The following is a 21,434-nucleotide window of genomic DNA, read 5'->3' as shown; positions in this document are numbered from 1 at the left end:
AGCACAGGAATGATCCGCTTTAGACCAGAAAATATCTGCAGTGTGCATTACTAGAGATCATGCCTACTGGAGAGATTTCTGACGGCCGCGGTGGGGAAAAACACTTCGGATAAAAGCGGCTGCAAAATGACTTAATGTAAATGTAAGTGAGAAATTTAATTAAGAAAGTTATTCGAGTGATCATAGACTACAAAACAAACAAGTAAACAAATAAACAAATAAATATTGAATGAATATTAGTAATAATGTGGTAAATTCAAGTGTGAAATTCAATTAATTAATTTAAAGTATTATTTTCGTTGGAAAATATTTATGGAAGCCCATTTCCATCACAGGAAAAAAAAGTACTAAATGTACTGTTTTGTTGCAATTCTGAATTTATATCTCACAATTCTGAGAAAAGTTTAATAATCGCAAGATATAAATGTGTTATTCTGAGAAGAGAGTTCAGAATTGTGAGAATAAAAAGAGAACAAAAATATTTGTATTTTTAATTCTGTGGCAGAAAACAATAAAACAATTGTGAGATATTAAGTGACATTTTATCAGAATTATATATATAAATATATACTAAAATTAGTTTATATCTCACAATTAGGTTGCAGTTATGAAGTTATTATTATTAGACATTTGAGAAGGTTCTTGGAATGTTGCATTTTATAAAAATAATGTTAATAATTATAGTTGTTATTATTATTATAACTACAATTATTATTGTTGTTGTTTATATTATTATAATTATAATATTACTAAATACAAATATTAAACAAAATAAGAAATATTATTATTGTAATTCTGCTTCTCTGTAAAATAAAATAAACATCTAGCATTTCAGAAAAATATAATAATAACAGCAACAATAATAATTTTGTTCCCTTTCAGTCGGTCACTCTTGACGCCACGTCGGTGACCGACGAATATGGGATATTGCTTCGATAGACCAATCTACTTCGAGTGTAAACTAAACGAGCAAATGCACATTGGCATGCAATTATTGCATCCAGCTGCCGCTGATCACTGCGTGAGTATAAGAAGGCAGCAGGTTTAATGCATTCCAGCTTTTCGCTTCGGAGCCGAGCGTTAGTATCACTCTGCTCAACTGTCTCTGCTGTGAACTATGAGTTCAGCAAGCTTTCGGAAGCTTTGTGTGTTGGTGAGACGGCGCTTCAGCGGCGGTCGTTCCTGTGTCGAGTGGATTGCACACTTCAGGCTGCACTACCCCTGTCATATTGCAAGCGGCCAATTTCCCTGGTGCCTTAGCACTAAAAGAGCATTTCCTAAAGAGCAAATTTCTCTAAAAGAGCTTCAAGGGTGCGTCTTTGTAAAGACGACGGATCGTCCTTATAAGGATGCCTTTTCACCCGTGCGTGTCTGGGTGCGGCCGTTACCTGGCAATGGGTGATGGTCACGATCGCTGCCTCACGTGTCTGGGCATCGAGCACGCTGAGGTGGCTTTCGTGGATGAGTCATGTTCTCACTGCGGGAATATGACCATCTCGGAGCTGCGAACCAGGCTCCACTACCTTCAGGGTGGCGGAGTCCCGTTGCCGCGGCCGCGATCTGGGGCTCGTTCTGGCGGCCGACAGACGAGAACCACTTCCGGCAGTAGCGCGGGTGGTTTGAGGGTCACAGTGGTGGCAAACCCTGCAGGGAACCAACCCTATGGGGACCACCACTCCTCTTGCACCTCCGAACCAGTGGAGCAACCCACGGAACGCTCTGGGCCCTCTTCAAGGAGCGTACCAGCGGTATCCAGTGGGACTCCCCCCGACCAGATGTCGATCTCAGCATCAGAGGGAGAGCTGTCGGATGATGATTCGGGTGCGCTACCGTCCTTCGGGATGGTGGCAAAGCCTGAGTCAGATCCCGAAGTGGCAGCTATGTTTTCCCGGGCCGCCGAGAGGGTAGGGCTCGAGTGGAATCCCCCACCGCGTCCCGAACCCTCGCGGCTGAATAATTGGTTTCTCGGGATGGCGTGCGCTGGTTCTCAGTGCCCTACCCCAGTGCCTTTCTTTCCGGAAGTGCATGACGAGCTCACCAAGTCAGAGGATCTCTTTTCTCAGTATGGAGTTGGATTCGGTCTAACAGACAGTACGCCTCAAAGAGGAACATGCGCGGTCGGTGCTAGCCTGCTTGAATACGTTCAAGAGTAGGACAGCGGTCCCACTGAAACTCTTTCAGAGGCTCCTGGGGCATATGGCGGCCGCGATGGCACTTACACCGCTCGGCCTATTACATATGAGACCGCTCCAGAACTGGCTTTATGGCCGAGTCCCGAGGTGGGCGTGGAAGCGCGGCACTCACCGGGTCCAAGTTACACCGGCCTGTCGCCAAACCCTCACTCCGTGGTCAGATCTTGCATTTCTCTGGGCAGGGGTGCCCCTAGAGCAGATCTCCAGGCATGCTATGGTTTACACGGATGCCTCCACCACCGGCTGGGGGGCCACGTACAACGGGCATGCAGTCTCAGGGGTTTGGACAGGCCCGCAGCTGCAGTGGCACATCAATTGCCTAGAGTTGTTAGCAGCGCACCTTGCCTTGAACTGTCTCAAAGCTCTCTTACGAGGCAAGCATGTGCTGGTCCGAATGGACAACACTGCGACTGTTGCGTACATCAACCGACAAGGTTGTCTGTGCTCTCGTCGCATGTCGCAACTCGCCCGCCACCTCCTCCTTTGGAGTCAGAAGGTTCTGAGGTCACTTCGTGCCGTTCACATTCCAGGCCTGCTCAGTCGTACAGCCGACGAGCTGTTTCAAGCAATGCTCCCGGGAGAATGGCGACTCCATCCCCTGACGGTCCCGCTGACGGTCCAGGTAGACCTATTTGCTTCTCCAGAGACCTCTCACTGCCAGTTGTTCTACTCTCTGACCGAGGGAACTCTCGGCACTGACGTACTGGCACACAGCTGGCTGCGGGACCTACGCAAGTATGCGTTTCCCCCAGTGAGCCTTCTCGTACAGACACTGTGCAAAGTCAAGTCTTGGATCAAGTCTTGCTAGTAGCGCTGTATTGGCCTACGTGGACCTGGTTCCCCGAACTAGTGCTCCTTGCGACAGCCCCTCCTTGGCCAATTTCTCTGACGAAGGATCTACTGACTCAGAGATGGGGCACCATTTGGCACCCGGGTCCAGACCTTTGGAAACTCCATGTCTGGTCCCTGGACGGGACGCGGAGGTTCTAGGTGACCTTCCCCAAGAGGTAGCGAACACCATCACTTTGGCAAGAGCACCGTCTACGAGACACGGTTACGCCTTGAAGTGGAACCTGTTCGTCGAGTGGTGTTCTTCTCCCCAAGAAGACCCCCGAAGATACCCGATTGCGGTCGTGCTGTCCTTTCTGCAGCAAGGGCTGGAGCGAAGGCTGTCTCCTTCCACCCTCAAAGTCCAGGTTGCTGCTATTGCTGCGTACCATGACCCCGTGAATGGGAAGTCTTTGGGTAAGCATGACCTCATAGTCAGGTTCCTTAAAGGGGCCGGGAGGTTAAATCCATCCCGGCCCCCCTGTATACCCTCTTGGGACCTGTCTCTCACCATGGTTGCTGTACTGCCGCTGAGCTGCCGGGTCCCTGGCTTGGCTTCACAGTGAAAAACTGGAATGCATTGTACCTGCTGCCTTCTTATACTCATGCAGTGATCAGCGGCAGCTGGATGCAATAATTGCATGCCAATGTGCATTGGCTCGTTTAGTTTACACTCGAAGTAGATTGGTCTATCGAAGCGATATCCCATATTCGTCGGTCACCGACGTGGCGTCTCCGTTCCCTCCTTCAGGGAACGAGGGTTACCATACGTAACCAAGACGTTTCACAGTACAACTAAAATTACAGTACTACAATACTAATAAAACCATCAAGCTTTTATTTTGAGTCCTTAAACCTTCTCTTTTTGACAACAGCAGGTTTATACGTTTGTGAAGATATTTTGCACTTGCTGCATGTTAAAGTGCAAATTATAACGCAACCATGATTGCATTTACTACAAAAGGTTTCCCCACAAATTCTATGGTTTTCCAGCGTTTTTTTTGTGTATTTGAACCCTTTCCAGCATTGACTGTATGTTTTTGAGATCCATTTTTTCACACTGAGGACAACTGAGGGACTCATATGCAACTATTACAGAAGGTTCAAACACTCACTGATGCTCCAGAAGGAAAAAACATACATTAAGAGCCGGGGGGTGACAACTTTTAGAATTTGAAGATCAGTGTAAATTTAACTTGTTTTGTCTTCTGGGAAACATGTAAGTATCTTCTGTAGCCTCTGAAGGGCAGTACTAAATGAAAATATATGATATTTAGGCAAAATAAGAAAAATCTCCATTTTGTTCTTAATGCATGGTTTCTCCTTCTGGAGCATTGGTGAATGTTTGAGGCTTCTGTAATAGTTGCATATGAGTCCCTCAGTTGTCCTCAGTGTGAAAAGATGGATCTTAAAACCATACAGTCACTGCTGGAAAGGGTTCCAGTATACAGAAATGCTGGAAAACCAAAGAATTTGTGGGAGCTGAATGAATTTTCTGAAGATCAGAAGAGAGTTTAACTGTTCAGGACAAACAAGGGACTCATGAACAACCATCACTAAAAAAATAAAAAAAAAAAAAAAAAAAACACAGCTGTGGATCATTCAGGTAACAACACAGTGTTCAGAATCAAACTTTTGAACGTAGTCATTTTAAAAATTCAACTATTATTTTCTCTTGTGGACTAAATGTTAACATCTTTTATGTGAAATATCTTATTCAGGTCATTACTAAATAAACAATAACATGCTAACTTATTTTGGTAAAACAATGGACAATTTGCAGATTCCTCAGCTGTATTTTGATGAATTGCACAGCTCTAGTGGCTCTCACCTGGGTGTGAAGTCACAGCCCTGCTGCATGAAGGCTCCCAGAGAGAACCAGAGACTGTTGAAGATGCCGAACTCGTTGGGGGGCTGGTCACTGGGCGGACCGTCGGAGCCTTCCTCGGGCTCCTCGGTGTGCCACTCGTACGGGCTGAAGCGGCTGACCAGGAAGAGCACCACGCTCACGCCGATGTAGGCGAACACGATGCACATCCAGATCTCGTAGGCCAGCGGGTCCAGGAAGGAGAAGACACCCGGTTTGGACTTCTGAGGCTTCTTGATCATGATGGAGATGCCCAGACTCATGAAGGGCTTGGAGAAGTCGATCACCTCCTCCCGGACCAGAGTGATGGTTAAAGGGGCCACAGCGATTTCCGCTTTCTGTGGAGGAACCAAAACATTCAGAGGTTCAGAATGTGATGCTCCTATTAAGATTTTGTATTGAAACAAAGCTGCAAAACTGAATAGTTTTTGATGTCAAAACTGGAGAAAAAAAAACATTATTTCAAAGTCTCAAAGTTTTCAGTTGTTTGTTGTATATTTAAAAGGATGTTTCAGCTGAAATATCTTATATTTTGTCATTGTTTACTCGCCTTCATGTCATTTTAAAACACAAGGTAATGTATTTTAAGATTGTTGAGGTCCAAACAACATTGGACCCCATTGACTTTCATTGTATTAATAAAAAAAACATTGAGACATTCTTTAAAACATCATTTTTTTTTATTTCCCACAGAATATAGCAAGTCTTTGTTTCGAGCAACATGAGGGTGAGTAAATTATTGTTTTAGTGTTTTTGAAAAAAGATTCATCTATTATATAAAAAATACAGTGAAAATGTGAAATATTTTTACTTTTTGAAATAACTGTTTTCTATGTAAATATAAAGTGTCATTTATTTCTGTGATGCACAGCTGTATTTTCAGCATCATTCCTCCAGTCTTCAGTGTCACATGATCTTCAGAAATCATTCTTATATATATGATTTACTGCTCATGAAACATTTCTGATTATTATCAATGTTGAAAACCATTGTGCTGCACAATATTTCTGTGGAAACTGTGATGCATTTAATTTTTCAGGATTCTTTAATTAAAAGAAAATTCATAACAATAGCATTTATTTGAAATAGAAATCTTTTATAACATTAATAACGTCTTTACTTTCACTTTTGATGCATCCTTGCTGAATTAAAAAAATATATTAAAAATCATTTTAAGAAATATTAAAATTTTGTGGACTTTTCATGGACAAAATATTTTAAAACTGTAGAATATGCCCCTTTGATGTAGAGAAACGACAGCAGAAATTACCCGTTTCTGTATCTGTCTGACCCATTGATTTTTAAGGTCACCAGAACCTCGAGAACATTGCATTGGTGCAAATTCACAAGAAAAACATCTTCACCAGTAGCTTCACCAGTCTCTACAGCCCTTTACTTTCCACCATCTCCTTCTTTATATCACATTTAGAGCATATCGCAAGTTTATAAAAAGAGAAGGATTTGAGCGGTTGTGAATGGAGATGGTTTTATCAATGAACGGGCATCTAAGGGGACTTGCGAGAGTCCTATTTACAGCAGCTCAGTGATTTAATACCAGTGAAAGGTCGCTGTAAAAGTCAGCCATCTTTTGGCCCTCCTGTAGGAATACAAGAAGTTGTTTCACTGCTAGATTTAATTAGAGGCCTGTGGCAACAGAGAGAGTGATCGTGTGTTCGTGCCAGCGAGAGGTCAGACTCAGAATCCATGAAACACTGATGCTACGCGGTTTTCATTCTAAAATACTGTTCTGTATTTTTTTCCTAATAATGCATAAAGGAGCCCGCAGCTGGTAATTAACGTTTTCTGCAATTTTGCAGGCTGAAAAGAAGAAAAGATTTGGCTCATGTAATTTCATGTGAGTAATGTCTGAATTCGCATGCACTGTAAAGCATGAACGATTCTGTTGTGTGAGACATTCTCCTCTGAATAAGAGAGAGAGAGAGAGAGAGAGAGAGAGAGAGAGTGTGTGTGTGTGTGTGTGTCTGTGCTTTTTCAGTGGCCTTGGTGCTGGAGATGCATTTGCCATTTATTTTCCCCAGCTGCGTTGCAATAAATTCCTGAAATGAGGAGTTTTAAGCCTTGAACCAAACCCAGCAGCTTTAAGATTAATTTTAAGATTAATGTCGTGCAAAGCAAAAAAAAAAGCAAAAAAAAAAACGGATTTGAAAATGGTCCGAAAAGACATTATTGCACGGCTGTGTACCGAAAAAAAAAGTAAAATCAAAGAAAAAAATTGTCCTAACTATACACTGAAAAAAATAAATAAAAAAATTTGTGTTTTAATATAACATAACATTTTAATTAATATATTTTTTTACAATATAAATATTAATGTAAAAAAGTTTTTTGTATAAAAGTAATAGTTTATACATAATATAGTAATATATACTGGAATCATTAAATTATTTTGAAACATTTTAATTTACATTAATAGTATTATGATAAACTATAAATAAAGTTTCATGTACAAAAGTTTATGCATAATATAGTGAGAATATAGTATAATAATAACATTAATAATAATAATTAATTAATAATAATAATTATCTATTCATAATTTTTATTAACTTTCATATTTAAATTTTATTTGTTTTTGCCTACTAATTTTATGCTTTAAGTATTTTTTATTTCTAGTTAGCTTTTTAAATTCAGTTTTAGTTTTAGTCTAAAACTTTTTTATTTTTTAGTTCCATTTTTTTTTTGTTTTTTTGTTGCCAAGGAAATTTTCATTTAAATTAAAGTAAAAAAATTACGTCAGTTTTAAACTATTCTGTTAAATTGTTTTTATTTGACTTAATTTTTATTTTATTATTATTATTTTATATCATTTTATATTTTATGGCAACCACTTTTTCTGTAAAAACAAGATTTTTATTTTATTTAAATTTTTTTCCCTTTACAGACTTGCCAGATAAATGAATACTGCGCATAAACTGGGAGTATTTGATTATACGTGACTGTGTTTCACTGGATGAAGCGTTGTATTTTAGCCAGAAGAAATGGTTTGACGTTTAAACGTCTTAATGTTGGATTTGTTTCAGGTTTTGTCTTCTCCAGATGTTAACTGATTGGAGTGCTGTGGATTATTATGATGTTTTTATCAGACTCTCGTTCTGACGGCACCCATTCACTGCAGAGCATCCAAGTGATGGAATGCTACATTTGTCCGCTCCTCTACAATCTTACATGGCATAAATTTTCATTAAATTCATTTTTAGCTGAACAATTCCTTGAAAACCGATCAAATACACAGATAAGCGATCATTATACAGAATATGTGACAGCAGAATGCAGCACTAGACCAAGAGAGCGTCGAAAAACGTTGTTTAACACCCTCTGCTCTCTCACGAAATCTTTGTATGTTATTGTCAAACCTATAAATCTCAGGGTGGAGACTGTGAATGGCATTTTTGCGTGCGGGATGCCCGTGTGGAGTGTGTGTATGCAGAGAGCAGGTTGGTGGATGAGAGTGTTTAATGGGGCAGTAAGAAGCACATCTGTCCTTTCCCTGAACTCATTAACACTCGGCTGCAGGAGCGTTTGCCTTTCGCTGTTGGAGTCGCAGCGAGATGTCAGAGAGGCGACGCACCAGTGACTGATTTTATGTACTTGCAAGCTGAATAATGGTGTTAATACTTCTGACTGCGTTTAACAGAGAAACTGCCTTGAGCTCTGGCAATATAAGAGCTGCGTCCATCGCTCGCAACCAAACTCATCAGGTCAAACCACTGCACTTCCACTGCGAGCCGCACATTAACAAACTGTAATGAGAGATTGTGCTGTTGGTTTATGGAAACCAGTTTCCTTCTCTAATTTTCTTGTTTATTTGTTTTATTTTTACGACATGTCTCATCTTATTGGTGGAAAATTAAAGATGCAAATTGACTTTGATGATTAAATTAAATATGTCAATAGTTGTCTGCAAACAATTTGAGCAAACACGAGTAATCGGCTTCTCCTGCTGTTTTCCTAAATGACAAAGGCTCTGCTGGTGATGCTTTACCATCAGGAATCATTTGTTAGTGTCTATTTAAGATATATAGAATAATATATTAGAATATATTATATAAGTACTATTTAATATACTATTTATTCATGCATCGTAAATGTGTTTGTATGTGTGTGTGTGTGTTTGTGTATATATATATATATATATATATATATATATATATATATATATATATATATATATATATATATATATATATATATATACTGTATGTATTATAAATTATATAATAAAGTATATATATATTATTTTAAAATCATTTATATACTATTAGAGTATTAATGAATATTTTGAATTAGCTTTTAATCTAATTTGTTGTTTAATTTGTAGTTTCCATTTTTTGTATTCTATTCCAATTTCTATTCAGTGTTATTCTATATTCTATAGGATTCTATTAGTTTCATTTATTTTTTAATTGTTTTAAATTTGTATATATATTTTTTTTTAATTTAAGGTTTTAGTACATAAATATGTATATTTTTTTATGTATAAAAATGTATGAATATGTATTTTTATATATAAATATTTAATATTTTAATGTAACTTTCATTTCAAAGCTTTCATTTTTTTAGTTTTAGTTTTATTCATTTTAGTACTTCAACATGAATCAATTTTTTACAGTTAGTGACCTAAGTGTAATAAAGTTGAAAAATTTAATAGATTATAAAATATAATTTAAATATATTTTTGTTTAAATAAATGTATTATATATTTATTTGTAAAAACACAAATCAATATTTTAAAATAAATTACAAGCATGAAAAAATAATGAGAAAAGTGGCATAGATAATATAATATAATATAATATAATATAATATAATATAATATAATATAATTTGTTACTTCAAAATATGTTTTAATAAAAAAAAATTAAATTAATTTTTTATTAATATAATTGTATTTTTTATTTATTTTTTTATATTTCTATAACATATCATATCATAAATGTAGCTTCTTTAGCTGAAATCAATTTGGAATACTATTTTCCAAGCCCCTTTCATCTGATGCAAATGCAAAAAGAAAACAAAAGTAACGTTCATGATAAAACACGACAAGAATTATCTGTAAATGTAAATACACATGTAAATGACCCTGTGTGGCTGACAGTGTCTTACTTGAAAAAAGTAATTAGTTACAGTTACAAATTACTTCTCCCAAAATGTAATTGAGTTATTAACTCAGTTACCACATTTTAAAAGTAATTAGTTACTCAGCAAAGTAACTGTGACGTGCTATTACGTCATATAACATCTTTAATATATAAGATGTTTATATTAACTGATTGAAGAATAAAAACACTATAAGTATTTTAGAAAATGTTGTATTTATTTGAACTCAATAGATTGCAGCCTGCCATATGATATGCACAGAAATAAAAACATAAAAAAAAAAATATTGAAAATAAAATTCAAGTGCAAAATTAGGACAAACAAATTTAAACTTGGGTTAAAAGAAACAAAGGGAAACCTGGCCATTAGTGCAAATCTCTGTAACTGTATATTAGGCCTAAAGTTACTGCACAATAAACAGAACACTATCCAACTCTTATGCTGTGTTCACACGAGATGCAAATAAAGCGTCTGGCGCGAGTGATTTCAATGTTAAGTCAATGCAAAGACGCGAATAGACAGTTACGCGTGCATGTTACAGAAAAATTCTCGTCTTTAATTCCCGGTACTTACAGTTCGAGAACGCCATAATCGCTGACGCCGTCTTGTGTTTAGTGGTTGTCAGAGCAAGAGCGTGCCTAACCCTAACCCTAACCCACCGCCCACCCAGCCAATCATCATCGGATTTGCAACTGTGTCAGGCAGCTGATGTGTAGCCACTATCCAAAGCATGACACCTCGCGCTTTATTCAACCAAATTGTAGTAACGCGACACTTTTAAATTCTCAGTAAAGATAACAGCGTTGCAACGATGGGAAAAGTAATTAATTTGATTACTCCGTTACTGAAAATTTAACTCCGTTAGTAACGCCGTTTTTCCCAACAGTATTGGCTGAAATGTATATATGTATATATCTCACCCCGTACACCAGCTCCCCAACCATGCCATTCCAGATCTTTGTCTCTGGATCTCTGGCTCCGTATTTCCCGTCAGGAACGATCGAGATCTTGTATCTGATGCCGATGTGCTTGGCGATCTCAGACGCCAGATCCACGCAGTATCCTTCAAACTGGTCATTTCCTTCATACATCTCCCAGTTTTTTTTCAGCATGACGTACGGTCCTTCCTAAACACACACACACACACACACACACACACACACACACACACACACAGACAGAGGTGGGCAGGGATGGTCAAGCTGACCTCAGAATTAAACTGTATCATTAATTACACTTTTCAAAATAAAAGTTCTAAAGAAGATAATTTTTTCCTTTATCGGTTCTTTGGAGAGCATAACAAGGTTCTTCAGATCAGTGTTTTGGTTTCTATGTTATTAAAAGCACCAGTTATAGTTATTTTCTTAATATAGTAACTTCATTAATACTCATAATCACATAATATGAGTTCACAGGGATATATGCATGAGCTGATTGCATGCATACATATGTAATACACCATGTAGCATACTAACATTATGTGCCATAAATGAGTGTGTTGTGTATTTGTGATACTCGTTAGAAATGCAGCCAATAAACATTTGACTGACAAGTTTATCATTATAAATCAAAACATTTATTTGAATCATTTCCACAGGTGTATGACTATATAACAGAATCCAAACCACTTTACATTTAAATCATTGCAAAGTGCACAAAGTCACTATAATCAACTGGGAAATGGCAATCAAATGATTTAATGAAAGCAAATTACAATAAACAAGTTCATATAGTGAAAATAAAATTAAGAGATCATTTCTGACAAGAGAAAACATTCTACGCATTAAAGCAAGGATCATTTAGACGGAGAAACAACAACATAATACATTTAGACAGTGTAAATATCAAAATGCATTCATTTTACAGTCAATTAATTTACATTGTTTATAAAACAGAAGTTTACAGTGGAGAAACCAAATGAAATATCACCACACAGTGTATAGCATTCTGTCATTCTGGAGCCTGGTTTTCTTTTTCTCTTTGACACTGATATGAAAAAACACATTCATCTGGATATGAAGGCACACAAGAGCAGAACGTAAATGTAGTGTTATAAGAATATTAGTTATTTTAGACTTGAAGTCTATGGATTGCATCGTGTGTTTTGCTGCCTTTTATTGTGTATAAATAAATGCTTTAGAGTTAAGTATACATTTATGTTTTTGAGTTAAAATAAATTATGAATTTTATATATATTTACTAATTTATTCAGCTTTTAAAAAATACAAATATATTTACTGAACAAAAATTATTTAGTGAACAAAAGGTTTGTTTAGAGTAAATATACTTGTATTTTCCCCAAATAAATTATTTAAATTTTTACAAGTAAATATATAACAATAGTTTTAACAGAAAGATTTTTTCCAAACAAATTATTTAAATATTTACCATTAAAACATAAATGAATAATTTTACTGAACAAGAAGTGTTTTGAGTAAATATACTTATAATTTATTTTTAAAAGATTTATTAATATATTTGCCAATAAATATAGAAATATACAATCAATAGAAGCACAGGAAAAAAGGCAGCAATGCAAAGAAATGATGAAATGATGAAACCAAACTACTATTTCGAACTATAACACATTATGCAAATTCTTGCATGAGACTGGAGCTAATTGCTATTATTTGTAGCTACTGACAACATGTCATTAATGCAGTTAATAGCTATAGATGAAAAAATACAGATCTCCAAAGTGAAAAAAGTGTCTGGTCTGAATAAGGAGAGAAATCTGCACAAATCACAATTTACAATCCAAAACAGCTCTAGACAAATGTGTGTGGATTTTGATGTGAGAGGTTCATATTTTAGCCAGAAGCAACGGTTTGAAGTTAAAAACATGGTAATGGATGGCTTCACAAGACATTAACTGATGGACTGGAGTGCTGTGGATTATTATGATGTTTTTATCAGCTGTTTGAACGCTCATTCTGACGGCACCCATTCACTGCAGAGCATCCATTGATTAAACACTACTGCAGTGCTACATTTCTCCAAATTTGATGAAAAAACAAACTCATCCTAATCTTGAATGGTTAAATTCTATCAAATGTTTATTTTTGAGAAAAATATTTCTTGAAACTCAGAGAAGGATATCAAAGTAAGTAAAGAGAAGGAATGCATGGCCACAAACATAACGGATGTGTGTGAGGCTTCAGTGTGGATAGATGGGCTGCTGTCTGCAGACATGCAGTTAATGAACGTTACATTGGAGAAACACGCCTCACGTCTCCTCAGCCTGGAGTTACACTAATTACAGCTATCAGTTACTCAGCAATCACTCTCTCTCTCTCTCTCGGCCTGAAGCCCACATGTCCATGCACACACACATACACTTAAACACACGCACACATGTACACACATACACATGCACACAAACTCACACTCACACACACACACACACACACACACATCTGGATGTGCTGCTTGTGCATCGTAATACGTTGCTCTGCATCTGTCACACTTACGCTTGATTGATTCCAGAACTCTCATCGGATTAATTAACGTGTCTATTTATAGAAAGCGTCGCCCTGTTTGTTTGTGCCCACATTGTGTAATTAAGTAGTTTTTGTTAAAAGTCAACACGAAATGGCCCGTTCTACTGATATAATGCAGCAGATATATTAATGTTTATTTATGTGGAATTAATATGGCTGTGATTCATGCCAGAATTGAGTCAGAGCTGAATGTGACTCTGCAGTGGATTGTGGGAAATCTGAGACCCCAGAGGCGAACACTGCGGAGGCTGAAGGTCAGGTGCATTTCTGAGTATATTTCTGGTGATTCTTATTTTTCATTTGTGTTGTTATTTGCTATTATTGCCATAATAATTTTTACATGAATTGGGATTAAATGACTGTATTAAGTATTGGCAAGTATTGTGCTTTTTTTTTTTTTTTTTTTTTTGGCTTCCACAGAAGAAAAACACACACACACACACAAACACACACATACACACATTTCAGCAGCTACTGTGTGTGTAACCAAGGATGAAATCCACATCAGAAATAAGAGACCAGGTTTTTATATCTTTGTAAAGGCCGTGACTCGCCATATCTGGGCATAAATAAAACTATTTTGCAAATCTGTCACTGTGACGACCAACACGAGCTGCTTCCTGTACGCTGTATTTGGTAAGGAGATGCTGTAAGGTGTGTCACAAAGAGAAGTGAATTCTGAATCAAACAGGATTCAGGCATCGAACTGGACATTACAATGCAAACTCAATTCAGTTTTGAATTATGCATGAAGAATATACAATCATGCCTGCACTTCAAAGTGTCAGGGCAACATATTGTTAGTGGATCATTTCATTGTCACATAAATAATAGAGATCATCCTCCATAATCACGAAAAATAGCAAAATATCAAACCTTCAAGAAACACACTCCTCTAATGTTTTTCTGGATATTTAAAGGCTACACAATAATCTGACGTAAAGACTGGGCCATAAATCTCTGACTTACAGAGTGAACATTATACATTTAGATTGTGATTTCATTTTATTTTATTTTTCAGTATTTAATTTAATGTGCTATGATATTATTAACCATGGTTACATCAGCAGACTATAAAGTTATTACATTTTGTAATAATAACTTTTTTTTTTCAATAACATGCACTGAAGTGTGCCAACTTTCATTAAAAATTTGTAAATTTTTATTTACTTTTGTTTTAACATGCGACTGAATTTAGATATGTCTACCTGCTGTAATATAAAATACTTCTGAATAGTATTTGGAAAATAATAAATGACAGGACTAGATCTTAATTCATCAGGATTTGTTGAAAGGTTTAAAAACTTACAACATGTTAATACATTTATTAAAAAAGTAAATATTTGTAATTATATTTGTTTAACATGAAGCCAAATAAATAATATTAATATCTTTGTCTGTTTCGATTTCAATGATGCCTTTAAACGCCAACTATGTAATTCATAATGCAAGGGCAAGCTTTCACAAGAAGACAAATCGAAATACCCACGAAGCTGCGTTTTACACCCTTGGCATTGCACCTCAAGTACGTGGGCTGAATGTTAGTGAATGTTTAATGCTGCAGTCCCAGCTGAAGAGGGTCTGAAAACAGATGAATCATTACTCTCTCTGGTGTCTCACGGTTGTCTCGTCCTCTTCTCTCTGCTCAGTGTCTGAACAGTGGATTCTTTAGCAGTGATGGAAACGATGACGATCCTGCAGAGGTAAAATTCTCCATCGCCTTAAAAAGCGCATGGCAGAAAAGAAAAGAGAGACAGAGAAGGAGAGAGAGAGAGAGGAGGAGCCTGCTAAGGTATAATCTTCTATCGCTCTTTTCCCTGTTTAAACCCTTACAGAATTTACCACACTGACCATAGTTTCCACCAAAATACCATCGTTCCTACAGTAAAACTGGGGTAGCAGTTAAGAAAAATAGAAAGCGATTAAAAAACTTTAAATATTGTTTGAAGGACAGGCTGTGTATATTTATGTACTAATAAAACAGTGCTATTTTGTAACACTTCTCATAGATAACATTCAGGTCAAAATGAAAATTAATTAGAAATCTAATTATGTTCTATGTACCTAAGCTTTTTTCCGCCAAATGATAAATCTCGCAAAGTCAAAGTTAAACTCAGCATTGTGAGAAATTAAAAACTGCAAGATATACCGTAAACATAGAATTGCAAAGCATAAATTTAGAATTGTGATATATAAACGCGGAATTACACAATATAAATGCAGAATTGCAAGATATACAGAAAATAGAATTGCTAGTTATAAACATAGAATTGCAAGATATAAATGCAGAATTGCAAGATATACAGAAAACAGAATTGATAGATATAAATGTAGATTTGAAAGATATAACTGCAGAATTGCGAGATATAAACACAGAATTGCAAGATTTACAGTAAATGGAGAATTGCAAGATATAAACACAAACTTGCGAGATATACAGTAAATGGCGAATTTCGAGATATAAACGCAGAATTGCGAGATATACAGTAATTACAATTGCAAGATAAAAAATGCAGAATTGCGAGATATACAGTAAATGGAGAATTGCAAGATATAAACGCAGAATTGCGAGATATACAGTAAATGTCGAATTGCAAGATATAAACACAGAATTGCGAGATACACAGTAAATGGCGAATTGCAAGATATAAATGCAGAATTGCGAGATATACAGTAAATGGCGAATTGTGCGATATAAATGCAGAGTTGCGAGATATACAGTAAATGGAAAATTGCAAGATATAAATGCAGAGTTGCAAGATATACAGTAAATGGCGAATTGCAAGATATAAACGCAGAATTGCGAGATACACAGTAAATGGCGAATTGCAAGATTTAAATGCAGAATTGCGAGATATACAGTAAATTGCGAATTGCAAGATATAAACGCAGAATTGCGAGATATACAGTAAATGGAGAATTGCAAGATATAAACACAGAATTGCGAGATATACAGTAAATGGCAAATTGCAAGATATAAACGCAGAGTTGCGAGATATACAGTAAATTGAGAATTGCGAGATTTAAATGCGGAATTGCCAGATATACAGTAAATGGCGAATTGCAAGATATAAATGCAGAATTGCGAGATATACAGTAAATAGCGAATTGCGAGATTTAAATGCGGAATTGCGAGATATACAGTAAATGGCGAATTGCAAGATATAAATGCAGAATTGCGAGATATACAGTAAATGGCGAATTGCAAGATATACAGTAAATCGCGAATTGCAATATATAAATGCAGAATTGTGAGATATACAGTAAATGGTGAATTGTGCAATAAAAATGCAGAGTTGCAAAATATACAGTAAATGGAGAACTGTGAGATATAAATGCAGAGTTGCAAAACATACAGTAAATGGAGAATTGCAAGATATAAATGCAGAATTGCGAGATATACAGTACATGGAGAATTGCAAGATATAAACGCAGAATTGCGAGTTATACAGCAAATGGAGAATTGTGAGATATAAACGCAGAATTGCAAGATATACAGTAAATGGAGTATTGTGAGATATAAACGCAGAATTGCGAGATATACAGTAAATGGAGAATTGTAAGATATATACACAGAATTGCGAGATATACAATAAATGCCGAATTGTGAGATATAAATGCAGAGTTGCAAAACATACAGCAAATGGAGAATTGCAAGATATAAATGCAGAATTGCAAGATATACAGGAAATGGAGAATTGCAAGATATAAATGCAGAATTGGGAGATATAAATGTACATGGAGAATTGTGAGATATAAATGCAGAATTGCGAGATATACAGTAAATGGAGAATTGAGAGATATAAACGCAGAATTGCGAGATATACAGCAAATGGAGAATTGCAAGATATAAATGTAGAATTGTAAGAAAAAAATTCAGAATTGGTTGATATAAATGCAGAATTGCAAGATATACAGAAATCTAAATTGCCAGATATAAACGTAGAATTGCAAGTTATACAGTAAATGTAGAATTGCAAGATATAAAGAAAAATAATTGCGAGATATAAATGCAGAATTGTGAGATATACAGTAAATGCAGAATTGCGTCATATAAATACAGAATTGTGAGATATACAGTTAATGGAGAATTGTGAGATATAAATGTAGAATTGTGAAAAATAAATGCATTATTGTGAGATATGAATGCAGAATTGCAAGATATACAGAAAACAGAATTGCAAGATATAAATGTAGAATTGTGAGATATTCTGTTCATATTAATGTTCTTTTTAGAATTATTGTTGATATTTTAGAAATTATTATTTTTTTTAAACATTCAAACAGTGACTGATAAATTAGAATTTCAGATGCATATTTTCTAAAATATGAACCATCTGAGCTTGTCTAATTTTAATTGCTAAAAGGTTCTGAGTTTCTAGGCCTTTAATGCTGATGTCCTGCGAAATTGATTTTTAGCTGTGAGCTGTTGTAGAATCAGAGGTTAGATAGTGACTCAACTCTTTTGTTAATGCCCCTGACTTAAATGCAACTTTTAGCAAGTTTGGAATAGCCTGAGCCAGTAAGTGGGCGGCTCTCATGGCCTTTGAGCAGTAACCATTGAGCTTCTTCTGGATGCAATATGGCATTTATGTAGCTTAAATAGAAGGACCTGATGCCAAGGTCATGGGTTGCATTCCCAAGGAATGCATGAATGCAGTGTAATTGACTTTGGATTGAAGCACCTACCAAATGCATTAATATAAATGTAAATGTTCTCAGGCTAAAGAACTGACAGCGAATGCAAAGTCATACAGCATATCTTTACATATGTATAGTCAAATTCACCTTATTATAATTGTTTGCATGGTGCTCCTGTTCTTATTTCAGCAGTTTGTGACAGAATGGGATGGAAATGTCACAGACATTCTGTCATCTCATCCATTATTAATCGCCGAGTGACTTTTCGACAAAAAACTTTTTGTCACCCCTGACCAAAATCAAATTGAGTCAGCTAGTGGAGCAACGCCTTAAAAACGACTGCTATAACTATGGTGATTTGTTGGAAACGATGGTTACTATGGTGCTTTATTTCAGGGAAATTTTAACAACAACCTGCATGCATATGTAAACTTTTTTTTTCTTCAGTATAACCCCCCGTTCCTTTATTTATGGCTAAACTGATGACATTAACATTATAAATGAAACAATGCATAGTCAGCTCTCTCTCTCTCTCTTTCTCTCTTTCACTGGCTTGATTTCTTTCCTCATTTTCCTCACCAATACAGTCCAGAGCAATGAAAGTTAGTTTTATTTAAGTATGTCTAACTGATGTATTGTGTCCTGTTCACTCTAGATGGCACTACAGGTGTAAATCAGCAGCTGTGGGTGGTTGCGTGTACATTACCATTATAGTCGTGACGATAACCGTTCTGTTCTCCATAGCAGAGTCATTTCCCATGGAGAGCTCATTCTGGACCAGAACCAATTTATCCAGATCGTTCCAGTAACCGATCTGCAGATGATAGATGATGAGATGATCAATCCTGTGTGTGTGTGCATCTAGGTCAAATTACGCTGTGTATCTGTATAAACGGATGCTTGTGTGTGTCTGAATGCAGTGTATTGTGTGTCTGACCTTGCGGGGGCCATTACTCTTTAGCTCAAAGACGTCCATGGTGTAGTTGACTCTGCGTCCATAATGATCAAACTGGATATTCCCAGTGAGACCCTGGATTCTCACCTTCACACACACATACACAAGGATTTATTAGTAAGAAATAATACACATCACTTTTGTTAAACGTAGACCAAATATATCATTTATAGCTACAATTTATTTTGCTATGTGGATTAAAGATGAGTTAAAATATGTCAGATTTGATAGCAAGTTTTTGTATCCATCGCATCTTCTATCGCCAAGCTCCCATTTAGTCCCACCCACTCCCATTGGTCGTACAGAGTCCCACCCACTCTTACCTATCAGACAGTGTTCCTCCCACTACAACCTTCAGTACAGAGTCCTGCCAATTCTTACCTTTCAAACAGCATCAAATCCACTCCCACCTGTCGAACAGAGCCCTGCCCATTCTTACCTGTCAGACAGTGCCCCACCTACTCAAACTTGTCGTACAGATAAGGTGCGTTCGACTTTAACCATGGCTACAGACGGCAGTAAACAAGAGTAGCCAATACCGGTTGGGGGTGGAGTTGAAAATGGAGCTGTCAAGTTGGACACTTTCTGCTCCGGGTAGGGACGCTCGCGCGATATTTGCATATGGGGCAGCTGTGGCCTAATGGTTAGAGAGTTGGACTTGTAACCCAAAGGTCGCAGGTTCGAGTCTTGGTGCTGACAGGAGTGTGGCAGGGGGAGTTAATGAACAGTGCTCTCTTCCACCCTCAATACCCATGGCAGAATTGCCCTTGAGCAAGGCACTGAACCCCCATCTTGATAAATAGCTTTGATAGAAAGGTGTGTAATGGATTATAATCAACCAAAACTTCAGACAACTGTTAGTATGACAATATTTACACAACTATCAATACTTTGTTGACCAATTACCAAGAAATGCTTAATTTTGTTCAGTCTATGGTGTGAAAAAGTTGCATTAGCATTTCAGGAAAAAGCACATAAGCAAAACATGGTCAGGTCAAAGTGTCTGAATAATTTTTGGTCCCAAATATATATATTTTTTAATCAATTTCACTAGAAGTCCATTGTATGAAGAATTTTTGGGTAATATGTCACAGTTTGCTTTATTTGGCTATACTCACTTGCAGAAATGACATATTATATCTGGTGTCTGAATAATTGTTGGTTTGACTGTGCATTAATTCTTGTTAAAATTACAAAGTAATTCAGTCAAGAGCAGTGAGTGATTTTCTTTCTTTCATTTTCTTGGATTAACATTGCAGCAACTAGTAGCTAAATTAGGCGCGATCACTTTAAGAGACAATGAATGCATCCAATATAATACACACATGACTGTTTATTTTCACTTAAGACATAACTGTAATGTATTTGTCGGTACAAGTGCAAAAAGAGGCAAATTCAGTGTTCAAGCATTTTGAGACGCCTCTCTCTGCATGAGCCCTGAACACCAGAACACCGTGGCTGCTGTATTGGTCTCTTTCACATCCTTTTCTGTTAGTTTAAAATGAGATTTGTATTTGTTCATTCAGGTGCAGGAGAAACTTTGAGGAGACCTTCGCAAGAGCTCGGTTTAGTGTTGCTGTCTGAGAGACATGGCTCTCTGCATGTGCTGCGAACACAGCGCACGAGTAATCAGTTGAGCTTTTCTGCGTCTTGTGTTTGAATCTTTTTAACTCTTTTGAATGCTTAAATTGGCAATTGGCAAGGCTTAAAAACATGTGAAAATGATAAGCTTTTGTGACGATGCACAGCAGTGGTCTGTCATGTATTCTAATCGTCTTTTTGGGCTGGCCTCAGCCAGACGATTGAGTCTCGGCTGCTCTCGAAACACTTTTGCGGCACTTTAATGCCACACATGACAGTCACGTAGCATCTGCATGGTCACAAGTCAGACAACATTTCTAACTGGCATGTACAGTCGACAGTCCTGCCTAATCCTACTTGTTGTACAGAGGCCTGCCGAATCTTACCTGTCAGACAGTGTCCCACCCAGTCACACCTGCCTTTCAGTTCGGCTCACTCTCACCTTTCAGGTAGTCCTCTACCCAGTCTAACCCATCATACAGAGTCCCAACCCAATCACAGATGTTTTCAGACAACATCCCACCCAGCCTTTCTGTCTTATGCCCCGTTTCCACCACAGGAACTTTACCCAGGAACTAGGGACTTTGGCCTGGTACTCGGTGTGTTTCCACCGCAGGAACCAGGAACTAAATAAAGTTCCGGGTAAAAAAATGCCCCTCAGAAAGTCCCTGCTGGCGAGGTGGTACTTTTTCAAAGTTCCTGAACTTTCGGGGGCGGGACTTGGGCGCTAAACATCCTGATTGGTTGAGTTC

At 37.0% G+C, this 21,434-nt stretch overlaps 1 protein-coding gene across 6 annotated transcripts in view; it reads right to left on the bottom strand.

Annotated features, from left to right (window-relative positions):
* Positions 1–21,434, bottom strand: part of LOC132107690 (glutamate receptor 4-like) — an 82,297-nt gene that overhangs the window by 24,836 nt on the left and 36,027 nt on the right. For 4 of the 6 annotated variants that reach the window (XR_009424340.1, XM_059513842.1, XM_059513841.1 and 1 more), the window contains exons 8-11: positions 19,084–19,188; positions 18,853–18,960; positions 10,926–11,132; positions 4,852–5,225 (exon numbers count right to left, since the gene is read on the bottom strand). Coding sequence is in view for 5 of the 6 variants with exons in the window: in XM_059513842.1 (XP_059369825.1) it covers positions 4,852–5,225; positions 10,926–11,132; positions 18,853–18,960; positions 19,084–19,188 (794 nt within the window). In the remaining variant the exon portion in view is untranslated. Of the gene's footprint in view, positions 1–4,851; positions 5,226–10,925; positions 11,133–14,861; positions 15,226–18,852; positions 18,961–19,083; positions 19,189–21,434 lie in introns of those variants that run through there. The other 2 variants (XM_059513844.1, XM_059513845.1) reach the window with 2 other exon arrangements.

This window comes from Carassius carassius, chromosome 28, assembly GCF_963082965.1.
Source record: "Carassius carassius chromosome 28, fCarCar2.1, whole genome shotgun sequence".
NCBI classification, from domain to species: domain Eukaryota; kingdom Metazoa; phylum Chordata; class Actinopteri; order Cypriniformes; family Cyprinidae; genus Carassius; species Carassius carassius.
This window is presented reverse-complemented; position numbering and strand designations above follow the sequence as displayed.